This window comes from Littorina saxatilis, linkage group LG17, assembly GCF_037325665.1.
Source record: "Littorina saxatilis isolate snail1 linkage group LG17, US_GU_Lsax_2.0, whole genome shotgun sequence".
Lineage (NCBI taxonomy): Eukaryota > Metazoa > Mollusca > Gastropoda > Littorinimorpha > Littorinidae > Littorina > Littorina saxatilis.
Window position 1 is genome coordinate 22,897,252 of NC_090261.1, and position 22,394 is coordinate 22,919,645.

At 42.3% G+C, this 22,394-nt stretch overlaps 1 protein-coding gene across 1 annotated transcript; it reads right to left on the reverse strand.

Annotated features, from left to right (window-relative positions):
• Positions 1 to 2,746: 2,746 nt before the first annotated feature.
• LOC138952335 (collagen alpha-2(I) chain-like) lies at positions 2,747 to 22,361 on the reverse strand. Its single transcript, XM_070323980.1, has 2 exons — positions 22,232 to 22,361; positions 2,747 to 10,665 (listed from the first exon to the last, which is right to left on the reverse strand). Exon 2 carries the CDS (start codon positions 10,603 to 10,605, stop codon positions 7,618 to 7,620), a length of 2,988 nt encoding a protein of 995 aa, XP_070180081.1. The 5' UTR covers positions 10,606 to 10,665; positions 22,232 to 22,361; the 3' UTR covers positions 2,747 to 7,617.
• Between the last annotated feature and the right edge of the window lie 33 nt (positions 22,362 to 22,394).

Below are 22,394 nucleotides of genomic sequence, written 5' to 3' on the forward strand. Positions count from 1 at the left end.
TCCGATTTTTAATGACCAAAGTCATTAATTAATTTTTAAGCCACCAAGCTGAAATGCAATACCGAACCCCGGGCTTCGTCGAAGAATACTTGACCAAAATTTGAACCAATTTGGTTGAAAAATGAGGGCGTGACAGTGCCGCCTCAACTTTCACGAAAAGCCGGATATGACGTCATCAAAGACATTTATCAAAAAAATGAAAAAAACGTTCGGGGATTTCATACCCAGGAACTCTCATGTCAAATTTCATAAAGATTGGTCCAGTAGTTTAGTCTGAATCGCTCTACACACACACACGCACACACACACACACGCACACACGCACGCACACACGCACATACACCACGACCCTCGTTTCGATTCCCCCTCGATGTTAAAATATTTAGTCAAAACTTGACTAAATATAAAAACAAAATCTTTCGCACTGCACTCTCTCGCACACATCTTCAAGTTCTCACATGAACAGCAGCTCTCTCTCGAAAATACAAAACAAACTCTTTTTCTCACAAGCACAACTCCACTCTCACAATAAAAACGCCTTTCTCACACTGAACAAGTTCCTTTCTCACAAGATCTTCAGCTTTCTCCCAAGGCAGGCACGTTCTCACGAGAACAACACTTCTTCCAAACAAACACAGTAAATTCTTCCTCACATTGAAAACAATCTTTTCTCCCGAGAACAGCATTCTCACATGTTGATAATGCACCTCAGCGTCTCTCCCATGTTCAATTGCATTCTCACACCATCAACATTCTCACGTTAAACAACATCAACTTTCTCACAAGAACAACATTCTCACGTTAAACAACATCAACTTTCTCACAAGATCTTCAGCTTTCTCCCAAGGCAGGCACGTTCTCACGAGAACAACACTTCTTCCAAACACAGTTAATTCTTCCTCACATTGAAAACAATCTTTTCTCCCGAGAACAGCATTCTCACATGTTGATGATGCAGCTCAGCGTCTCTCCCATGTTCAATTGCATTCTCACACCATCAACATTCTCACGTTAAACAACATCAACTTTCTCACAAGAACAACATTCTCACGTTAAACAACATCAACTTTCTCACAAGAACAACATTCTCACGTTAAACAACATCAACTTTCTCACAAGAACAACATTCTCACGTTAAACAACATCAACTTTCTCACAACATGAACTTTCTCACAAGAACAACATTCTTTCACATCCAGGATGGACTTGAGCTTTCTCACGTTGACAACATACCTTTCTCACAAGAACATCATACACTCCAACAGAGAATGGACTTCAAGTTTCTTATTTTGACAACATTTCTTTCTCACTTTGACAACATTCACTCGATCACACTCAGGATGGACTTCAGCTTTCTCACTTTGACAACATTCCTTTCTCACGAGAATTACATTTTCTCACACGGAGGGTGCAGCTCAGCTTTCTCTCAGACAGTTCACTTCTCACAAAAACATCAGCTTTCTCAGTCTCACATTGATAACATTTCTTTCTCACAAGAACTACATTCTCTCACACCAATGAGACTTCAGCTTTCTCACAAGAAGAGTACTCTTCTCACAAAAACATTCTCTTTCTCACAATGACAACACGCTAAACATCAGTTTTTGGTCACAAAACAAACAAGAACAGACAATGAACAGAGAAGGAACAACTTTCTCAAACGTTCAAAACTTCCTCACGCTAACATCCGAGTTTTCATTTAACACACACACACTCAAGATTCTTGTTGTGATGCTTTCTTCGTCATCAACTTTCTCTCAACAAGAATGCAAGTTTTCTCACAATTTCATTCCACAATCACTGAGTCACTTTCTCACAATTTCTCCCGCAAAGTCACTCTCAGTCTCACATACATCTTGCTAACAAAACTGCAGACTTGAAATGGCTTTTGTGGTGGTGCTGGCGGTGAAAGTTGTTTTTATTGTTGTTCTTGATAATGTTGAAGATGAACTGAGGCATTTGAAGTAGTTTATGTTCAATGTCGAATGTATTTGACGTTTGTAGAAGTGTTTTGTGTACCTTCAAAGAAAAATAGTGACAGAATATGAAGATTCTAAGCAACAAACCAATATGAAACATAAGTTATGAAAATTAAGAATGGAGAATTTGAGCTATTTCAAACTTAATTTCAAACTCAACAAACTTTGATTGCAAAGCCTACCAAAAGAAAAATTCTGTCAGTACCTTCCTTCAAATCCGAAACTTTGAAATGTGTCTGAAAAGCAGTGAATGCAAATGTAACCTATAATGCTATCACTCACTCAGTCTCTCATTAGCTTTCACTCGCATCAAAGAAAAGAAAAACAAGCATCAGAATTTAGTGAGTAAGGGAAAAAGGAGAAAGACACAGAGAGTTAGACAAAGAGACAGGAAGAGAGAGAGAGAGAGAGAGAGAGAGAGAGAGAGAGAGAGAGAGAGAGAGAGAGAGAGAGAGAGAGAGAGAGAGATCAAATCAAATTTTATTTTACAAGGGTTGTGGAATAAGCAACAAAATTTGATTTGATTTGATTTGATTTGATCTCTCTCTCTCTCTTCCTGTCTCTTTGTCTAACTCTCTGTGTGTGTGAGAGAGAGAGAGAGAGAGAGAGAGAGAGAGAGAGAGAGAGAGAGAGAGACAGACAGACAGACAGACAGACAGACAGACAGGGGGAAAACCTGAGCGAGAGACACGCACAGATAGATAAAACGGGAGAAAGCAGAGAAAAAGGGGGACACGAAGGAGAAAGACAGCTAAATAGAGATCTCATTATTTTCAACACCTTTACTATTGTAACAAAGGAGGATTTTACACACTGTTACAGTTGAACACTTTGCACTACAATGATGACAACACCGAACTGAAACTACCCATGTGAGGGAAGACGGTGCTTGTTGCTCCGGAATTAAACACTGACAACGAAGCACTAAGTAACAAACTTAGTCGAATAGACACACATTTTCCTTTGGAAAAGAATACAGACATAAAGTGGATAACAGGCATGTTAAGTTTATACGTGTACTGTAAACACGAGTAAGTTGAAAATATGAACGAAGACAGACATGAAACACGAAAAGAGATTCCGGAGAAGAAAAAAAAGTACATGAACATTAAACCAAATTTAGTATTTACAAGGATATTGCAATAATGTATTGTCATGTGTTGTGACCTGTTTCTACAAATGTTTTGGGTATCAAGTCACTGCTACTTGCACACAATTTTGCAAGAGAAGGATAGAGAACAGCATTCACGTGTCAGATTTGCTTCCATTTGATCAATTCACTGTAATTGTAATTGCAAAGTTGAGAGAAAAGTGAGAAAAATAAAGAGCAGCAAAATCTGCTAAGTCTGTGGATTTATCAGCAATGAAAAAAAATAGAAGACGAAAAGAACGGAGAGAAAGACAAACAAGTCGCGTAAGGCGAAATTACGACATTTAGTCAAGCTGTGGAACTCACAGAATGAAACTGAACGTAGTCCGCCGCTAGTGCAAAAGGCAGTGAAAGTGACGAGCCTGTTTGGCGCGGTAGCAGTAATTGCGCTGTGCTTCATAGCACGCTTTACTGCACCTCTCTTCGTTTTAACTTTCTGAGCGTGTTTTTAATCCAAACATATCATATCTATATGTTTTTGGAATCAGGAACCGACAAGGAATAAGATGAAAGTGTTTTTAAATTGATTTCGAAAAAAAATGTTTGATCTTAATTTTTATATTTTTAATTTTCAGAGCTTGTTTTTAATCCAAATATAACATATTTATATGTTTTTGGAATCAGGAAATGATGAAGAATAAGATGAACGTACATGGATCGTTTTATTTTTTTTTATACAATTTTCAGATTTTTAATGACCAAAGTCATTAATTAATTTTTAAGCCACCAAGCTGAAATGCAATACCGAAGTCCGGCCTTCGTCGAAGATTGCTTGGCCAAAATTTCAATCAGTTTGATCGAAAAATGAGGGTGTGACAGTGCCGCCTCAACTTTTACAAAAAGCCGGATATGACGTCATCAAAGACATTTATCAAAAAAATGAAAAAAACGTCCGGGGATATCATTCCCAGGAACTCTCATGTCAAATTTCATAAAGATCGGTCCAGCAGTTTACTCTGAATCGCTCTACACACACGCACACACACATACACCACGACCCTCGTCTCGATTCCCCCTCTATGTTAAAACATTTAGTCATAACTTGACTAAATGTAAAAAGAAGAGAAAGAGAGAGAGGAACAAAAAAGGAAAAGAGAGAGGACATTAGCAGAAGAAATCTAAGAGTACTGGAGCCAGAGGAAAAGTTTCAAAGAAAAGACGAACAGGGACAGCCTTGTTACAAAACTGAACAGTCACCGAAAAAGGCAAAATACCTGAACAGAGGACAGAGACAGAGTAGAAATAAATGACAGCTGGAAAGAAAATGGAAAATGTGTGTGTGTATGACACAAATAAGAGTGTGTGTGCAGCAGAGAGAGAGAGAGAGAGAGAGAGAGAGAGAGAGAGAGAGAGAGAGAGAGAGAGAGAGAGAGAGAGAGAGAGAGAGAGAGAGAGAGAGAGAGAGAGAGAGAGAGAGAGAGAGAGAGAGAGAGATCCCGGAAGGAGAGGAAAGAGGCGCCTGAAACCCCACAGTTTTGTTGATACACAGTGGTATCTGCGATGAAAGGACACATTGGGACCAGCCAAGTGTCTCTTCATTGCCTGTCATGACAGGTATATTTTGGAAAAGAGAATATACACAAGAAGATGTCCTTTCAGGTGAGGTGTTCCCTTAACAAAGGGGCCTCTCATCGCAGGGACCACTGTGTATCAGCTGACACCCTCTACCAGTTAACCATGAAATACTGCAATCCCTTGCAAAAATGTGAGAAGTAGTGACTGTGACTGAGATTCCCGTTTAGTTTTGGTGTACTCTCTGACAATTAGTTTTGAGAACTGACTATAAGTATAACTCAAATAACTTAAATTGCCATGATGAGAATGGAAATAAATTTGGTAGGGCATACAGAATCATTAAATGAAAAAGAAATTAAACCCGTTATGTAGCAGTAAATAACCGACAAACTGCAAGTTACATTTCGCGAAAACCAAATCAACGCGATATCAACGAGTTTGTGCCACAAGTGAAGTCAATTACCAAGACATCCGATGCCCCTTCTACAATCTAAGCTCTTTTGCTCATTAATAATTAGCTCAAGCAGTGTAAAAGAGTCATGTGCTGAACAGTTCCAGTCCGTACTTTTGAATTTTTTAACAAATGATATGAAACATGGGTTAACTTTCATACAAAGTGATGATACATGTATTAAAAAAAAGTTTAAAAAAAGCAAGTAGAATGGCAGTTAATCTGTACATAGTAAATGACGGAATCTGCAGACATAAAACAAGTACCGAACAATGGTGATGACTATGTTTGCACCTTTACTGAGGTGAATAGGGATTTTAGAAAAGTGTGAATGCAGTGTATGAACACAAAGCTTTATAAACCGTTTGTTTCAGCCACTTTTCCTGAACACAAAACTTTGTGTTTCAATTAGTTACATTATTACACCCATTGGACCATCAACTGCCGATTCCACAATATTCTTTCCAAGAACATCTCATTTGACAACATTAATAAAACAATAAATTCAACACTTTTGGACTTCCTTCTGCTTGAATACCAATGCCAGAACTAACTTTGTCCAAGAGGCAAAAATCTTGTCCTTTTCCCCCAAAACTAAATCAGCCTCCAAGAAATAAATGTTATGGTCATGTAAAATTAAAAAACCTAAAATCGAAACACGGGAGTCATGAATCTGAAAAGGTTTTCAAGGCAAAGCGAAAGAATGCATCTGAGACAAAAGTGCTTCAGATGGGGTAAAGCTTTGACGTACTGATGGAAATCAAGCTACAAAGGAAGAAAGAAAAAAAGGAATATGTTTACTGTGCTTCAACCCTTAATCAAAAGTGTGAAGAGCACAAGACAAACACACACAACACATCACTGACAACAAATGAACTGTGTAAGCCTCACTTCTCTTCACAGCGAAGTAAACGACTAAAACCTTAATCACTGAAAGAAACATTGAAAAGAAGCTCAGTTTCAGATCTGTTAGTTGTCAAAGGACCTAAAATGCTGAGTTACTATCGAATCAATAGCAGAACTGACTAATGCCCTACACACAACACAGTACGCTCTAACATCTGTCACAGACAGTCAGAATATTCTGAGTGTTCCGAAAACAACCTGCTAAGATTGGAGAAGTTACAGTTGGCAAGAAATTACGCATGTATGATATTCTTTCTTTCTTTCTTTCTTTATTTGGTGTTTAACGTCGTTTTCAACCATTCAAGGTTATATCGCGACGGAGGGAAGGGGGGAGATGGGATAGAGCCACTTGTCAATTGTTTCTTGTTCACAAATGTATGATATTAATTGATATCAAAAGACAGCAAGTAGATAGTGGAAGCCTTATTTACCAATTAAACTACACACGCCAAACAAATACTCCTTGTCTCTAGACTAAAATTGGGACGACTGACTTGTTATGTACTGTACAGTAGCATTCCTCCTTTGGTTAAGAAAATCAAACTGACTCAAATCATGAACAAACTTCCTGGGCGACAATCAGAAAGAAAATCCTTCAGTGAAGTTTTTTCTTTGTACGATCTAAAACTGACACCTTCCAGTCTCCCAAAAATGATATAACTTGGGATTGGGAATGGAAATGAACACACAATTTGCTGATAATAAATGGTAAAATCATGATAAAAGGAATTAGAAGTTGCTCTAGGCTGTGTGACAATACTGTCAACAGATTACCATACAGGGACACACCAAATCATGACAATTTACAAGTTGATAACATGACGCAGATAAATCTTAAAACACTTGATACAAAGCAAAATCAAAATTAAGCTCTGTGTTAGTGTCAGGCTGGAGCTCTGCTTGATCATACTATTTGATCACTTTGGCTATGACTAAAACAACCCAGAGAAGAACTTCTCTCCTAATTCTGAAGTTGAACCGGTCTTTGGTATATAATATTGAATGCCTTGGCAAACCTGGCAAACATACCGTAAAACTCACGAGTCTCTTCTTTTTAGTTAAACAGAGCATAAAATCATGCACCATCCAAACAAAAACAAAAAAAATAAAATAAAGACTTGACATACCAAAATTAAAATTCACACTCATTCCAAAATAAAAGATAATTTTTTGATGCTTTTGGTGATTCTCAATTTCAAGTATTCCTGGGGTCATTATGTACATCAACTCCAAAAAAATAAAAATGTTGTCGACAAGCAAAAAATGTCAACTGTCATGAAACTAGCCATTTCTTCTGTGTTCAATAGGCAAGTCTATTCGCTCTAGACATAACAAACAAGCCCGTTGGGCTCCATCCAACCCTCTTATCTCCCTGCCCAAATTCTTAATTACCCTTCAAAACCGTGAAATTCACGATCTATTAAACCTGAACAGAAAATCCATCATCGCCTCAAGATTGTTCATAAAAATTACGCAAACTCATAACATGACTGTCCACTTACTAAGCCTTATTTAATGCAAGCATAAGTTCTGCATTATGAAAAAAAAGTTTACAGTGATATATCATGATGCAAAAGGACAGGACTGAGATGCACTGGCATCCTAAGTGTGTGAGTTTAGTAGTAACTACGCTGCGGCAAGACACCACGGTCAAAGTCCCGCGATAGGGGGTCCCGCGATAGGGGATCTCTGCTATCTAACCCATAGCTCTGTGGCTGGTACCGCCGGTCTTCTATCGTACTACTGGGTCTGGGGCGGCCATACAGAGGGTCATCCAGAAGATCCCTCCCACTCCCATGACCGGCAAAGTCATCGTCCCGGCGCCAGTCTCGCATGCTGGCAACCGGGTCTTCATAACGCCTAGGTGGGTCACGATAATCATCCAGGCTTGAGGCGGCACGACCAATGTCATCGTAGCCCCCCATTCCTGTTGATCCTCTAAGCCCACTGTCCATCAGTCCTTGCCCAAGACTGAGAACATCTCTCTGACCACTAACCAAAGTATCAAAACTATCAGCCCCCAATGAACCCCTGCCCATTTGCCCACTGCCACTCATCATCCCTCCTGAACCACCCATAAGCCCTCTCTGACCAGCACCCATGGCCCCTGGAGTATCGCCCATACGTCCTGTGCTACCCATCAGTCCTCCCTGGCTGTCTCCAAGACCCCCCATTGCACCTCTATTCATTAGATCTTTGGATCCTCCTAGCACGTTGCCCATTAGGCCTGCTCCATCCATGCTCCCTCTTGGGCCTTGACCCATCATTCCCTGGTCTCTGGGTCCATTACCCATCACCCCAGAACGACCTCCCAGTCCTCGAGCTCCATCTACAGGATCCTTCATTAACCCCATGGACCCTTTTCCCATCATTCCAGTACCACTCATACCCCTCTGTGGCGTGTCACCCATAAATCCTGCTCCACCCATCGCCCCTCCCCTTCCATCTCCCATCATTCCAGCTGCACCCATTCCCCTTTGTGGCATATCGCTTGTCAGTCCTCTCCCACCCATCAGTCCTTGCGCCCCATCTCTCTGCATTCCTCTGTCACTCAATGAGCCTTGTGCCCCATTTCCCATCAATCCTGCTCCACCCATACCTCCTCTTCCACCCATTGGTCCTTGGAGCCCGTCCCCCATTATTCCAGACCCGCCCATTCCCCTTTGCGGCCCGTCTCCCATCAGTCCCGCCCCACCCATTGGCCCATCTCTTGGGAGTCCTCTTCCACCAATCGGTTCTTGCGGCATATCTCTAAGTCCTCCTCTTCCCCCCATTGCGCCTTGTGGCCCATCCCCCATCAGTCCTGAGCCACTCGCTGGCCCATTTCTTGGCATCCCTCTACCTGTCATGGGTCCCTGTGGCTCACTCATTAGTCCTGCACCACCCATTGGCCCTGCCCTGCCCCCCATTGGGCCTTGTGCCATGTCTCCCATTAATCCTGCACCACCCGCTGGTCCACCTCTTCCTCCCATGGCTCCCTGTGGCCCATTACCCATCATTCCAGGTCGGGCAATGGGTTCATCCATAAGGCCCCTGGGGCCCTTTCCCATCAATCCTGCACCGCCCATCGGCACATCTCTACCTCCCATTGGCCCTCTTGGTGCATCCATAGGGTTATCCATAAGACCCCTACCCATCGGCATATCTCTACCTCCCGTTGGCCCTCTTGGTGCATCCATAGGATTATCCAAAAGACCCCTACCCATCGACATATCTCTTCCACCCATAGGCCCCCTTGGTGCATCCATAGGGTTATCCATAAGACCCCTACCCATCGGCATATCTCTTCCACCAATAGGCCCCCTTGGTGCATCCATAGGGTTATCCATAAGACCCCTACCCATCGGCATATCTCTTCCACCTACTGGCCCCCTGGGTGCATCCATAGGGTTATCCATTAGACCCCTACCCATCGGTCCCCTTGGTGCATCCATAGGGTTATCCATAAGACCCCTACCCTTCGACATATCTCTTCCACCCATAGGACCCCTTGGTGCATCCATAGGGTTATCCACAAGACCCCTACCCATTGGCATATCTCTTCCACCCATAGGCCCCCTTGGTGCATCCATAGGGTTATCCATAAGACCCCTACCCATTGGCATATCTCTGCCACCCGTTGGCCCCCTCGGTGCATCCATAGGCTTATCCATAAGACCCCTACCCATCGGCATATCTCTTCCACCCATTGGCCCCCTTGGTGCATCAATAGGGTTATCCATAAGACCCCTGGGACCCTTTCCCATCAATCCTGCACCACCCATCGGCCCGTCTCTGCCACCCATCAGTCCTCTGGTCCTGTCGATGGGATCATCCATAAGGCCTCTAGGACCCTTTCCCATAAATCCTTGGCCTCCCATTGGCCCGTCTCTCCCACCCATCAGTCCTCGTGGCCGGTCTATGGGATCATCCATTAGGCCTCTGGGGCCCTTTCCCATTATTCCTCCACCACCGATGGGCCCGTCTGTCCCTCCTCTGCCTCCCATAGGGCCTCTTCCTCCCATGGGTTCTCTGGGCCCTTCTCCCATTAATCCTTGTCCACCTCTGGGCCCTTGACCCATAACACCCGGTCCCCCTCGAGGTCCCATAGCATCTGGGCCTTGCATCGGACCTCTTTGGTTGCCCATTCCGCCAGCATTCGCCATACCTGGACGAGGCCCATTCATGGGCATAGGTGGCTGAGGCCCCCTTTGGCCACCAGGGGGTACGTCTGGCCAACCCATACCGTCAGGTCGGGCTCCCAAAAGACCGGGCTTTCCTCCACGCTCTCCCAGCATGTTACCTGGGCGGTTGCCCTGAAGTCCCTCAGGGCACTCCCCCAGCAGACCAGGCATGTCGCGTGGGTCAGCTCCATTGAGGATCATCTCACGCTCTCGCATAAGCTTCTGCTGGGCGGTGGTGATTATGTTCAGAAGTTCATTTGGTGCACCTAGGCCATCTGGTTCTTGTGCTGGGGCAGGCCTGTCATAGGGTGTGCGAGCTGGTGGTCGCATGGGTGTGTCTAGAAGTCCACGAGGTTTCAGATCTCTCCCTGGGCCTTTGTACTCTGGGGCACCCAAACGACGCTGCCACACTGGAATTCTAGGTCGCAACACGGAGTCCATCTGATAGCTTAAGCACTGTTCAACTCACTTTATGAAGAGCAAATAGGATCCTTGGTCTACCTGAAACAAAGAAAGACAAAATAGCTTGTTTTTTTTAAAAGGTCCACAATAAGCATACTAAAAATGCACAAATAATAAATACAGGAAAAGGATCATATTTCCAAATTTCAACAGCAATATAAAGTGACTGAACTTGTCACGTCCAGGTGCACAGAGCCCCTAGGGCTTTCAATCAAGCATCAGGCAGCTATCTGTTTGACAAAATACCAAGTTTCATTGACTTTCATACAAAAACTGCACACTTTATACAAATTAATTTTGGTCTGTCTCCGGGCAGGAAAGCGTGGCCCTCGACCAGGCTAAAATCAGGCCCCGCACGTGAAATAATTACGTCAAAAGCCTACATGGATGTCTATTAGTCTCGGCTAGAGGGAGAATTCTTTCTATTTTGGGTACATTGTGCTTGATTAGGTAAGAAAATTGTAAAAGATGTTATGTGGGTCCATTTCAGCATACTGCACACGGCCTTCATCCCAAGAACGTAATCACGAAAAATGTTAAAGACATTTCGGCAGGAGATGCGAATTGACAAACTGCTTTAAGTTTCCTATGGCTGGCAACATTGACTGAAGGTAGGTGTAGGCATCTGTGAGATAGTTAAGTTGTGTAAAGCTTTTGACTGTTTACATCGTTATCTTCGACAAAAAGACAAATCCTTGCTTCAGCAATGCTGTGACTCCTGCACTGTCCCTTTTTACTTTTCTGTTAATAGTGGAACTTCTGGAAGCGTCAAGAAATATAGTGGAACCTACTATGTACTTTACGGCTCCCTCAATTCTTTCTCGGCAGCCGATTACCTGTAATTGGCAAGTTGTCTATTCAGCAAATTCAGCAATAGTGAGTTTCGAGAGAGAGAGTGACTGAGTGAGGGTGTGTGTGTTTGTGTGGTGTGTATGTTTATAATGCATGCTCATTTTAAGCATGTATTCTTGCATTATTCTCCAATGATTGTTTTTTGTGTATGCTGTTGCTGACTGTGCTTAGTCTTGTTGCATTTCTGTGTCTTGTTTTTATGTTTCTTGTATTGGAATTTAAAAGCTTGCGCTATAGAAAAGTGAGATTTTGCTATTATTTCTTGTTTGCAGCAGAAACATGGGGTCAACTCTGTCATTCGCTGTCATATACATCAAAGTTTGTGTGATAACAACTTTGGCTGTCGACAGAAACTAGTCCAATTTAATATGCTTCAAATTTAGAGTGAACGCTGCTAAAAGTGTTAAAAAAAAAAAAGCCTTACGGTTTTGTGTTTTGACATGTGCAAGTTAATATCCAGAGAGGGTAAATACAGCAAATGAAGATGTTTTGAGAGCTCTAGCACCGTTAGTTTCTTAGACCAGGATGTGGTCAATATTAGGAGCCGGTCCAAAGTAGGTAACCTTCCCCTACATAATAATTCACCTTTCCAAAGTGACCACTTGTCTGAAGCGAACACTTTTGGTCGTTCCCTTGACTGGTCGTTATTGGCAGGTCCGTCTATACTATTAGTATTATTATCAATGGACAAAAGCTGCATAATAGCATACCCCCACCTATACCCACCACCATCCCCAGTGTCATGTGCATGTTGTCAAAACCGTCAAATAATCACAAAGTCAATGCAGAGGCCATATCTAATCCTACTACACGTGCGTGGCTCATCTGGGAAACTATCCTTGCAAAATTTTTTCCAGCGCTCAGTCCTATTTGTGTTGATGCATCTGACAGCCATACTCTTCGGAAATAACCTCTCGGAGATTATAGAGAGTAATGAACCGGGTATTCGTATTTCTTGGCGATAGAATCGAGTGAAAACCAGCAACGACTTTATTTCCGGATAAATTACTACTACAATGGAACCGCTCTTCTACAACAAATACCGTTGGCTTGTTATGATATATAGAGAACTAAGTTCTTGTTCTTCATAAACCCTGAATTTCAGACTTCCCTACCTGCTTAGACTTAAAAAACCAAACTTTTCCTGACTTTCTGTCCATAACCTCTATAAATGTATTTTCATTTCAAGACTCCTTCCCAAGAAAGACCTGTCAGATTCTTGAAGGCCTTAAAACACAGGTTCCATTGTTATCCCACATCTGCGCGCATCTGGTCAATCATCGAAGCGAGAAATCGTCCAGTGGCCAGCTTGCACTGTCGGGTTTGATTTCATCCCACAGTCATGGGCTAAACAGGCAGACTCTCGAGATTAGAGTGTAATGCGCCGGAAAAGTGTTATTTCTGGGCGATGGAAACAGCTGTAAACCAGCAGTGACAACCAAAGACGCATTAGATAAGTAAGAACTAATTCTAAAGCCAGGGTCCCCACTGGTTTTTAGAAACAAAATTCCATGACTTTTCCATGACTTTCCATGAGCCTCAATAACATTTTCCATGACTAGATCCACAGGTCGCAGACCTGGGAACCCCTGTTTTGCACTTTGAGTATTCTCAAATAAACTTGGTGTATTTTCAGAAAAATGAGCGTACTCCACACAGCGTTTGAACATCCATGATTAAAACATGCCTCACGCGCGTCCGTCACACCGTTAATTAAGTTTACCTATACATTTAAAACAAATGCTTTTTTCAATGTTTACTGACAAAAACTGCAATCATGTGACAAAATACTGGATCGGCTTCGGGATGGACGTGTGAAGAAAAGTTGTCTAGGAATTTTTCTCGTCATATTTTATTCTCACTGACCGTACTGATCGTATTCTCGACAATCATGCGTACAAAATACGGCGAAATCGTATGGGTTCCCAGGTCTGAGGTCGCCATTTCAGAACACGCAAACTTTTTACGTCTTGTCACTGCCAGTTTTGACACTGGCTTGCTTTGCACTGAATTTGAGTTAGTTTCTACGCAGTGTCTCTTCGACAAGCAAGTCAAGCATTTGCTACGCAGTCAGATTATCAGTAATGTTTGCTGGTCCTGTCATTTCACTAAACTGGACCAGCCACTGTTTGTATCCATCTGTACTTTCGTAAATTCCGTTTCGTAACCGTCACTGTGACTTGACGAACTGTCATTTTTTTCACCGCGATACACAGTTCATTGCGAAGATCTTCCTCGGTAATTCGTTCCAATTTCGCATACTTTTTGTTGTCAACAAACAACTCGAAAGAAAGTTTCAAACTCATCATCCTCCATCTTGCTTGTCGAAGCGCTAAAGTACTTTATCGATGCAAAAACAAAAGCAGAAAACTTCGACGAAACCGACTCAAATGCAGCGCAGACGACACGACCAGATAACGGAAGGAAGTGAGCCTCGCTTTGGCTCAAGTGCCGTTAAAAATACCGTTATTCTCGTATGCAAATACGAACGAGAAGTTGGTCATACGAACAAGCCTTGTGCTGGCGAAAATCGCCGCTGGCTAGCAAAGGGGGGAGGGGGGGGGGGGGAGGAATGGCTGGGCAACGAAAATCGCCGCTGGCGTGCTAAAGGTTAAATTTTGTTATCTTCTTATTTTTGTTAAATTCCATGACTTTCCATGACTTGAATTGAAATTCCATGACTTTCCAGGCCTGGAAAATTAAAAATCAAATTCCATGACTTTCCAGGTTTTTCATGACCTGTACGAACTCTGTAAAGCTGATAAATATCCTTATCTTGTCATCTGAGCGCATCTGGACAATCATCCACACAACAAATCGCATATGGTGATGAGACCATTCGAATCAAGCTGATTGTCTTAGGCCTCAAATTAATTGAGCGAAGTCAGCTTGGGGAAGCTGGCCGCACAAAGCTTTTCACTATTGCCGATTTCGCGAAATGGGCAAGTTTTAGATGCCATTACGCATTTTCGGCAAAACGCTGCTGATTTCATGAAAAAGGAAACGTTTCGACGAATAGGCGAAATGGCCAAAACTGTTGCCGATTCCGCGAATTCGTCAATTCCATGAATTCGGCATGACATATATATATATATATACTAGATGAATACCCGCTTCGCCGGGTACCCGGCTTTGCCGGGTGAGTGGCGCACCAATACCCGGCTTCGCCGGGCGCACCGTACGCGATTGACGCCACACGAAGGAAGCGAGATAAACGCGCAAAACACTGGAGAAGATAAGGAAGAGTTACTGGGAATGGATCTACAGAAAAACCAAAATCGGTTCAGCGCTGCGAGCACGTGTTGAAAATTTTCATCGAGCAGATTGTGTCCGGGGTCTACCTGAATATGCCCACCAAATTTGAAGCAGATCCATCGAGAACTTTGGCCGTGCATCGCGAAGAAAGACAGACACACACAAGCCGTATATAGATATAGATTGTTGGATTCAATCTGGTAGCTAAAGTTTGATTTCATGACAAAAATCGCCACACTTTAGCAATGACTTGGTGGACTGTCGATGCTACCTAACCTGTGTCAGTCCAATTGCAGTTTGAGTATTCTCAAACAAACTTGGTGTATTTTCAGAACAAGAAGGGCAAAGCCCATACGACTCACATGCTTGACCTTGACATGACCTTGACCTTCAAGGTCAAGGTCAAATAACTAAACCTAGCAATGACATCATACACTAACAACTGCTTTACACATTTTTCCTACCAAAATACATGTGACCTTGACCCAAGGTCAAGGTCATCCAAGGTCATGCAACACAAAGCTGTTAATTCAAGACATCGGAAGTACAATGGTGCTTATTGGCCCTTTCTACCATGAGATATGGTCACTTTTAGTGGTTCACTACCTTATTTTGGTCACATTTCATAAGGGTCAAAGTGACCTTGACCTTGATCATATGTGACCAAATGTGTCTCATGATGAAAGCATAACATGTGCCCCACATAATTTTTAAGTTTGAAACAGTTATCTTCCATAGTTCAGGGTCAAGGTCACTTCAAAATATGTATACAATCCAACTTTGAAGAGCTCCTGTGACCTTGACCTTGAAGCAAGGTAAACCAAACTGGTATCAAAAGATGGGGCTTACTTTGCCCTATATATCATATATAGGTGAGGTATTCAATCTCAAAAACTTCAGAGAAAATGGGAACAAGAAGGGCAAAGCCCATACGACTCACATGCTTGACCTAAACCTAGCAATGACATCATACACTAAGAACTGCTTTACACATTTTTCCTACCAAAATACATGTGACCTTGACCCAAGGTCAAGGTCATCCAAGGTCATGCAACACAAAGCTGTTAATTCAAGACATAGGAAGTACAATGGTGCTTATTGGCTCTTTTTACCATGAGATATGGTCACTTTTAGTGGTTCACTACCTTATTTTGGTCACATTTCATAAGGGTCAAAGAGACCTTGACCTTGATCATATGTGACCAAATGTGTCTCATGATGAAAGCATAACATGTGCCCCACATAATTTTTAAGTTTGAAACAGTTATCTTCCATAGTTCAGGGTCAAGGTCACTTCAAAATATGTATACAATCCAACTTTGAAGAGCCCCTGTGACCTTGACCTTGAAGCAAGGTAAACCAAACTGGTATCAAAAGATGGGGCTTACTTTGCCCTATATATCATATATAGGTGAGGTATTCAATCTCAAAAACTTCAGAGAAAATGTGAAAAATGTGAAAAATAGCTGTTTTTTAGACAACATTTATGGCCCCTGCGACCTTGACCTTGAAGCAAGGTCAAGATGCTATGTATGTTTTTTGGGGCCTTGTCATCATACACCATCTTGCCAAATTTGGTACTAATAGACTGAATAGTGTCCAAGAAATATCCAACGTTAAAGTTTTCCGGACGGCCGGACGGACGTCCGGACGGCCGGACGGACGTCCGGACGGACGGACGGACGGACGGACGGACGGCCGACTCGGGCGAGTACATAGACTCACTTTTGCTTCGCATGTGAGTCAAAAATGAGCGTACTCCACACAGCGTTTGCACATCCATGATTAAAACATGCCTCATGCGCGTCCGTCACACCGTTAATTAAGTTTACCTGTACATTTAAAACAAATGCTTTTTTCAATTTTTACTGACAAAAACTGTTCCGTATTTGACGGACTACAAGCCGCGACTTAAAAAAAAAATAATCGCATTGCGGCTTATAAAAAGATGCGTCTAAAACGTTACCTAAACTTGAAAAGCATTCACCTAATGGAAGTCCCCGCGGATTTTCATTTCGCTCGATTAGCGATTACCGGTACTTTATTAACTCTCTAGTCAAGACTCGGCGCTTTTCTCTTTCATTTGCGAATCTTCGTTTGTCAACAAGTCGTCGTGACAAGCGTACAGAGAAACACCGGATGTATCAGGATCTCGCGCGCGCGAGATTTCGGTTTTTTGTGTCTCGAGATAGTTGGAGGAGCGAGAGCAGCCATGTTGTGTTTGCGTCTGCTCGAAATGTGCGCAAAAGTCGTAAATCATCCCAAAAAAGCTTATTCCGGGCAGGACTACATGTGTGTGTTGGTTACAAATTGTGTGTGTGTGTGTGTGATATTTTTCTTCAAACTTTTTCACTTTTCTTCTTTGTTTCACTTGTTTATTGTCGGAGCCAATTTCGCCAAATACCGTACTTTCGTTTGCCTGGTTGTTTTGATTGATCGACACGATCCGATTATATTTTTTCGACAGCGGCTAATATAGTGACGTAATCATGTGCCAAAATACTGGATGGGCTTCAGGATGGGCTTGTGAAGAAAACTGAAAAGTAGTCTAGGAATTTTTCTCGTCGTATTTTTTTCCCACTGACCGTACTGAGCGTATTCTCGACAATCATGCGTACAAAATACGGCGAAATCGTATGGGTTTCCAGGTCTGAAAGGGTACGGACTCAAATTACCCTACAGTCACTAGTTGACACAGTCACAGGTTTATAAGTAGCTCTGAAAGTAATAAAGTGTATTAAAATTTAAAATCTCTTTTTGTGTAGATAGCATAGTGAGGTCGAAGATGCGTCGGGAAAACTAGCGTTTTTGATGATGAATTTGTCAATGGGCAGCCATGAAGCTTTGCCTGTTTTCAAGAGCAAGACGACAGTGCTAAAATAACAAGAAAATTACAACGACAAAAACGGCTATGTTTGCTTTTTTTCCATCGGAGACTGAGATTTGCATGTGCAGATCTGTGCACACTCAAAACGCTCATCAGTAGTAAACAAACAAAATTTCAGTAGTTTTTAAAATGTTTCACTAGTATTGAGTACTAGTAAGCTGTAACGACAGTTCAAGACATAATTCTGCTCACAAAGCACACAAACTGAAACACTATGACGCAGTAGAATGGGAATTACTATTTATTAACAAGCCAAGGTGAAACATCAACACTGTAGTAACATTTGTTCTGAAAATGTCTTTGGTCTCGTCATTCTGACATTCATTCATCACTACAGTGGAGTAGTGGGCAGATTTTAGCTTTTTAGCTTTTCTTTCGTGAAGTTCTTGCAGGTGTCGGAGAAGGCGATTTTACGATCTCCAGGTTGTCGTGAGAATAACTGGACTTCCAGCACTGTTGTGCCGTTTTCTTCTTCTTTGGTGACAGAGCTGGTGTCTCCTCTTCACTATCTGAATCTCGCACTCTTTTTACATTTAGTCAAGTTTTGACTAAATGTTTTAACGTAGAGGGGGGAATCGAGACGAGGGTCGTGGTGTATGTGTGTATGTGTGTCTGTGTGTAGAGCGATTCAGAGTAAACTACTGGACCGATCTTTATGAAATTTTACATGGGAGTTCCTGGGTATGATATCCCCAGACCTTTTTTTTCATTTTTTTGATAAATGTCTTTGATGACGTCATATCCGGCTTTTCGTGAAAGTTGAGGCGGCACTGTCACGCTCTCATTTTTAAACCAAATTGGTTGAAATTTTGGTCAAGTAATCTTCGACGACGCCCGGACTTTGGTATTGCATTTCAGCTTGGAGGCTTACAAATTAATTAATGAGTTTGCTCATTAAAGTTGTCATTAAAATCGATTTTTCGCAAACAGATTTAAAATTGATTGCATCATATTCTTCATGACATTCTGAATCTAAAAATATATACATATGTCATGTTTACTCTTAAAATGTGATCACAATTAACAAAAATAGATTAATTAGTCTTACGATTAAAATTTAAGAAATCGATCCAAAAATGATTTCATCTTATTCTTTATCGTTTCCTGATTCCAAAAACATAGATATGATAGGTTGTATTCAAAACAAGCTCAGAAAGTTAACACGAATACAGAAACGGGCGCTTTCCTGCTTAGCACAATACGCTACCGCGGTATTCTGGCGTGTGCATATCACTGCGTTTTGCACGTGGGAGGTGAGCGAATTCCTTCTTGCGGGGATTGACGAAGCTGTACTGTCTTGGTGAAAAAAATACAGTGCGTTCAGTTTCATTCCGTGAGTTCGACAGCTTGACTAAATGTAGTAATTTCGCCTTACGCGACTTGTTTAATCTCTCGGACTCCGTTCCCTCTGGTTTGGCTTTTTTTTTGGGGGGGGGGGGGGGGGGGAGCCTGGCAGTTGTTCAGATCTGCCTAGGCTTCTGAGACACACGTGCTGCGTCGACAATTCTGATTGGTCAAAATCGCGTCAACGAAAAGTCCTGATAACCCTGAAATCATTCGGTCATTCTGATTGGTCACCAGGGTTCCACATCACGTAAAATTGGAGGTATTATAACCTCTGACCCCCCAAATCACATACGAGATGCTCTTTGAAAGGGTGTCGTTAAGTAACAATTATTTTGCCAAGAGGTATAATAACGTACGACTTGAAAGGCAAAAGGGTATGACTTTGATCGTTTTACAAACGATGAGGAAAAGGAAATCTGTTGACAGTGGCTGTGACTTGCAAAGCAAAACACCAAGACTTCACCCAAAGACTGAGTTACAGAGTAATATTAGAGCCATACAGTTGCAACGCCCTTTCAATGATGCCACGCTTTAGTGTGTTGGAACTTAGATTGAACTGTTGTTGTGGAGAGACACAGTCACAAGTGTGTTGCAGATGTGAATTTCAACAGGCACTTGATAGGTGTGTTAATTTGTAACCAACAACTGAACAGGCAAATAATTTCAAACTTATTGATACTCATAATAATGTTCTTGTGAAACTGAACTGACTTTTCATAGCATTACCCTGAATTTGTGGGGAAAAAAAACTGTGGCACTGCACTATGGACTGGGTGGCCGAGTGGTAACGCACTTGCGCTCAGAAGCGAGAGGTTGCGAGTTCGACCCTGGGTCAGGGCGTTAGCAATTTTCTCCCCCCTTGCCTAACCTAGGTGGTGGGTTCAAGTGCTAGTCTTTCGGATGAGACGAAAAACCGAGGTCCCTTCGTGTACACTACATTGAAAGGGTCTCTCCTGGCAAAATTGTATAGGCATAGATAAAAAATGTCCACCAAAATACCCGTGTGACTTGGAATAATAGGCCGTGAAAAGTAGGATATGCGCCGAAATGGCTGCGATCTGCTGGTCGATGTGAATGCGTGATGTATTGTGTAAAAAATTCCATCTCACATGGCATAAATAGATCCCTGCGCCTTGAGTCCGAGTCTGGAGATACGCGCGCGATATAAGACTTCATATAACATGTTCAGGGATGTTGCTACAAATTCATACCTATAGGACAAATGTCCTGAGTTCTTCAGCATCAATAGGACATTTGACCGCTTTCAGAAAGTGTAATAGGACATTATGAATTTGCGCCAAACAGCTTATAACACATTCCATGGAATTGTTCCAAAGTCATGCGCCCACACACACACCCACGCGTGCGCGCTGTAGAACACACACATAATATAGTAAATTATACATCAACACAGTGTGCGTATAATGTTGTATTTGTTTAGTTTCAAAGAAACCACAAAAAAGAAACCAACATGAACAACTTCAGAGCTCTTACTTTGATTACAAACTGCATGATTTGGATACAAGTTGAAAAACAAAATGATCGGTTTGATCTAATGCTGATCTTTTGCAGGCTTTAGTGGGTTTTTTCAGCGGCATAATTCAGTGCTTTGTCTCGTATCGAAAACAAAAGCAGACGACAAATTTAGCCAGTTGGAGTTGTCTCCCGTACTCCTGTAGCAAACGGTTCAGGAATTTCCGACAAAAGAAAAGATCCGCACGCGGCACTGGCAACTTCAGTGTCAGCTGAACACGAGAGCGTTCGGTCTTTTAGAAGATTTGTATCTTGAAATGAAAATTAACGAATATCGCGCTGTCCGAAGGAATGAATAACATATCGGACAATGACCACGCTCAGGCTAAAACGATAGGACATCTGACCGACATACGGCAATGTCAATCGGATATTTTCATCGTTATATGTCCAATGCCCCCTGCATGTTGAACTCATAATTGTCAGTTGGTGGCTGGGTTCTGGGATATTACTAAAAGTTTACTGTTCAGAATTTCAAGCCAGTTTACTTGTTCATTTTGTGAAAGCTCTCAGCCTCTGACTAGTGTTTTGACACCCCAGTAATTGCTGTAAATGTGTAAGTGTTGTTCACTTATTGTAATGCTACAAGCAAGAATTTACACATATGACATTTCACAATGGTCATAAATTATTTCCTTTATTCAAAGCACTCTCAAATTGACAATGCAATTTGCACACATTGACATCATGCACATGCAAGAACCTGGTAAAACAGCAAAGCAATACACCGAGTCGCCGACAACATGCCATACCCTTTGATCAATCAGGAAAGGGTATGAAAACCCTTTACTTTTTTGGTGAAAGGGTATGAATACCCTTGACCTCAGAGCCTGTGTGGAACCCTGGTCACTAAAGAGAATTTCCCAATCAGCTGGAACTGGAGCTCCGATCACATCTAATTTTAGCAATCGTAGACGACAACGTGCTTCACAACAGACAATCGTCGCTCGGAAATTGATAATACCACAGACCCAAAATTTACACTCGCCAAGCGGGCGATCATTATAAGACTTTCTACTCGCCCACACTCATTTCTGGTCGCCTGTGGCGAGTGGGCGACCGATCTTGCTCATGCCTGGAGTCCCTTGAACGCACTCTCCCCTGTACATAGTTTTAAACCTCCCGTCCCCACCTTTTTAATCTCCCTGTTTGCCGGAGCTAGCCACTCTCGGTAACACTTACTAACAGTGACTCAACCGCAGGACTCTGAGACGTTCCCAAGAACCCAGTCCTCAACGGAAGACGAAGAGGGGTAGGGAAGAAGTGTGCCTTCAATAAGTGGATCCATTGTTCCAACTGAATTAACACAATCCATCTTCAATTTGAAGTTATGACCTGAAAATTTGACATAATTATCCCCTCCTAGTCCTCCTCTGGCCTGATTTTCGTCATCCAATCCATTCAAATTTCAATCAGCTCCCCTCCCCGCCCTTCAACTTTCAAGTTCAAGGAAAATCTGTACCTCCCTAATAGCAGTTCATCGGAGAAAAGATCAAGAACAGTACATCCAATTCCAAAAGTTTGAAAGGGGTTCAATTCCCAACAGAACCTGAATAACGTGAAGGCCGTAAAGTGAATATTGGACTGAAAAGTGAAAAGGACGCGCCGACGCTCCGTGACTCGTGAGACCGGGCTCAGAGCGATATGATAATTACCGACAACAAAAAGTCGATCTAAGCTTAAAAGACATTTTTAACATTTCCAAATTTAACAAGTCACATGCAGACTTACCTGATAAGCACAATAACACCAACAAATGCAAGAAAAGTGTCAGTTTGTAGGTAAAAGAAGGTTTTTGCACATGGTGGCCATTGTGTGCGCAATTCGAGAATAATAACCTTGACCTTGCAAGCACTTCCGGTGTCAGAGATCACTCGAGGTCAAGGGGCACATC

What these genes read in the sequence shown, in the direction of transcription:
- LOC138952335 (XM_070323980.1), bottom strand. Translation starts at nt 10,605, where the DNA reads ATGGACTCCGTGTTGCGACCTAGAATTCCAGTGTGGCAGCGTCGTTTG.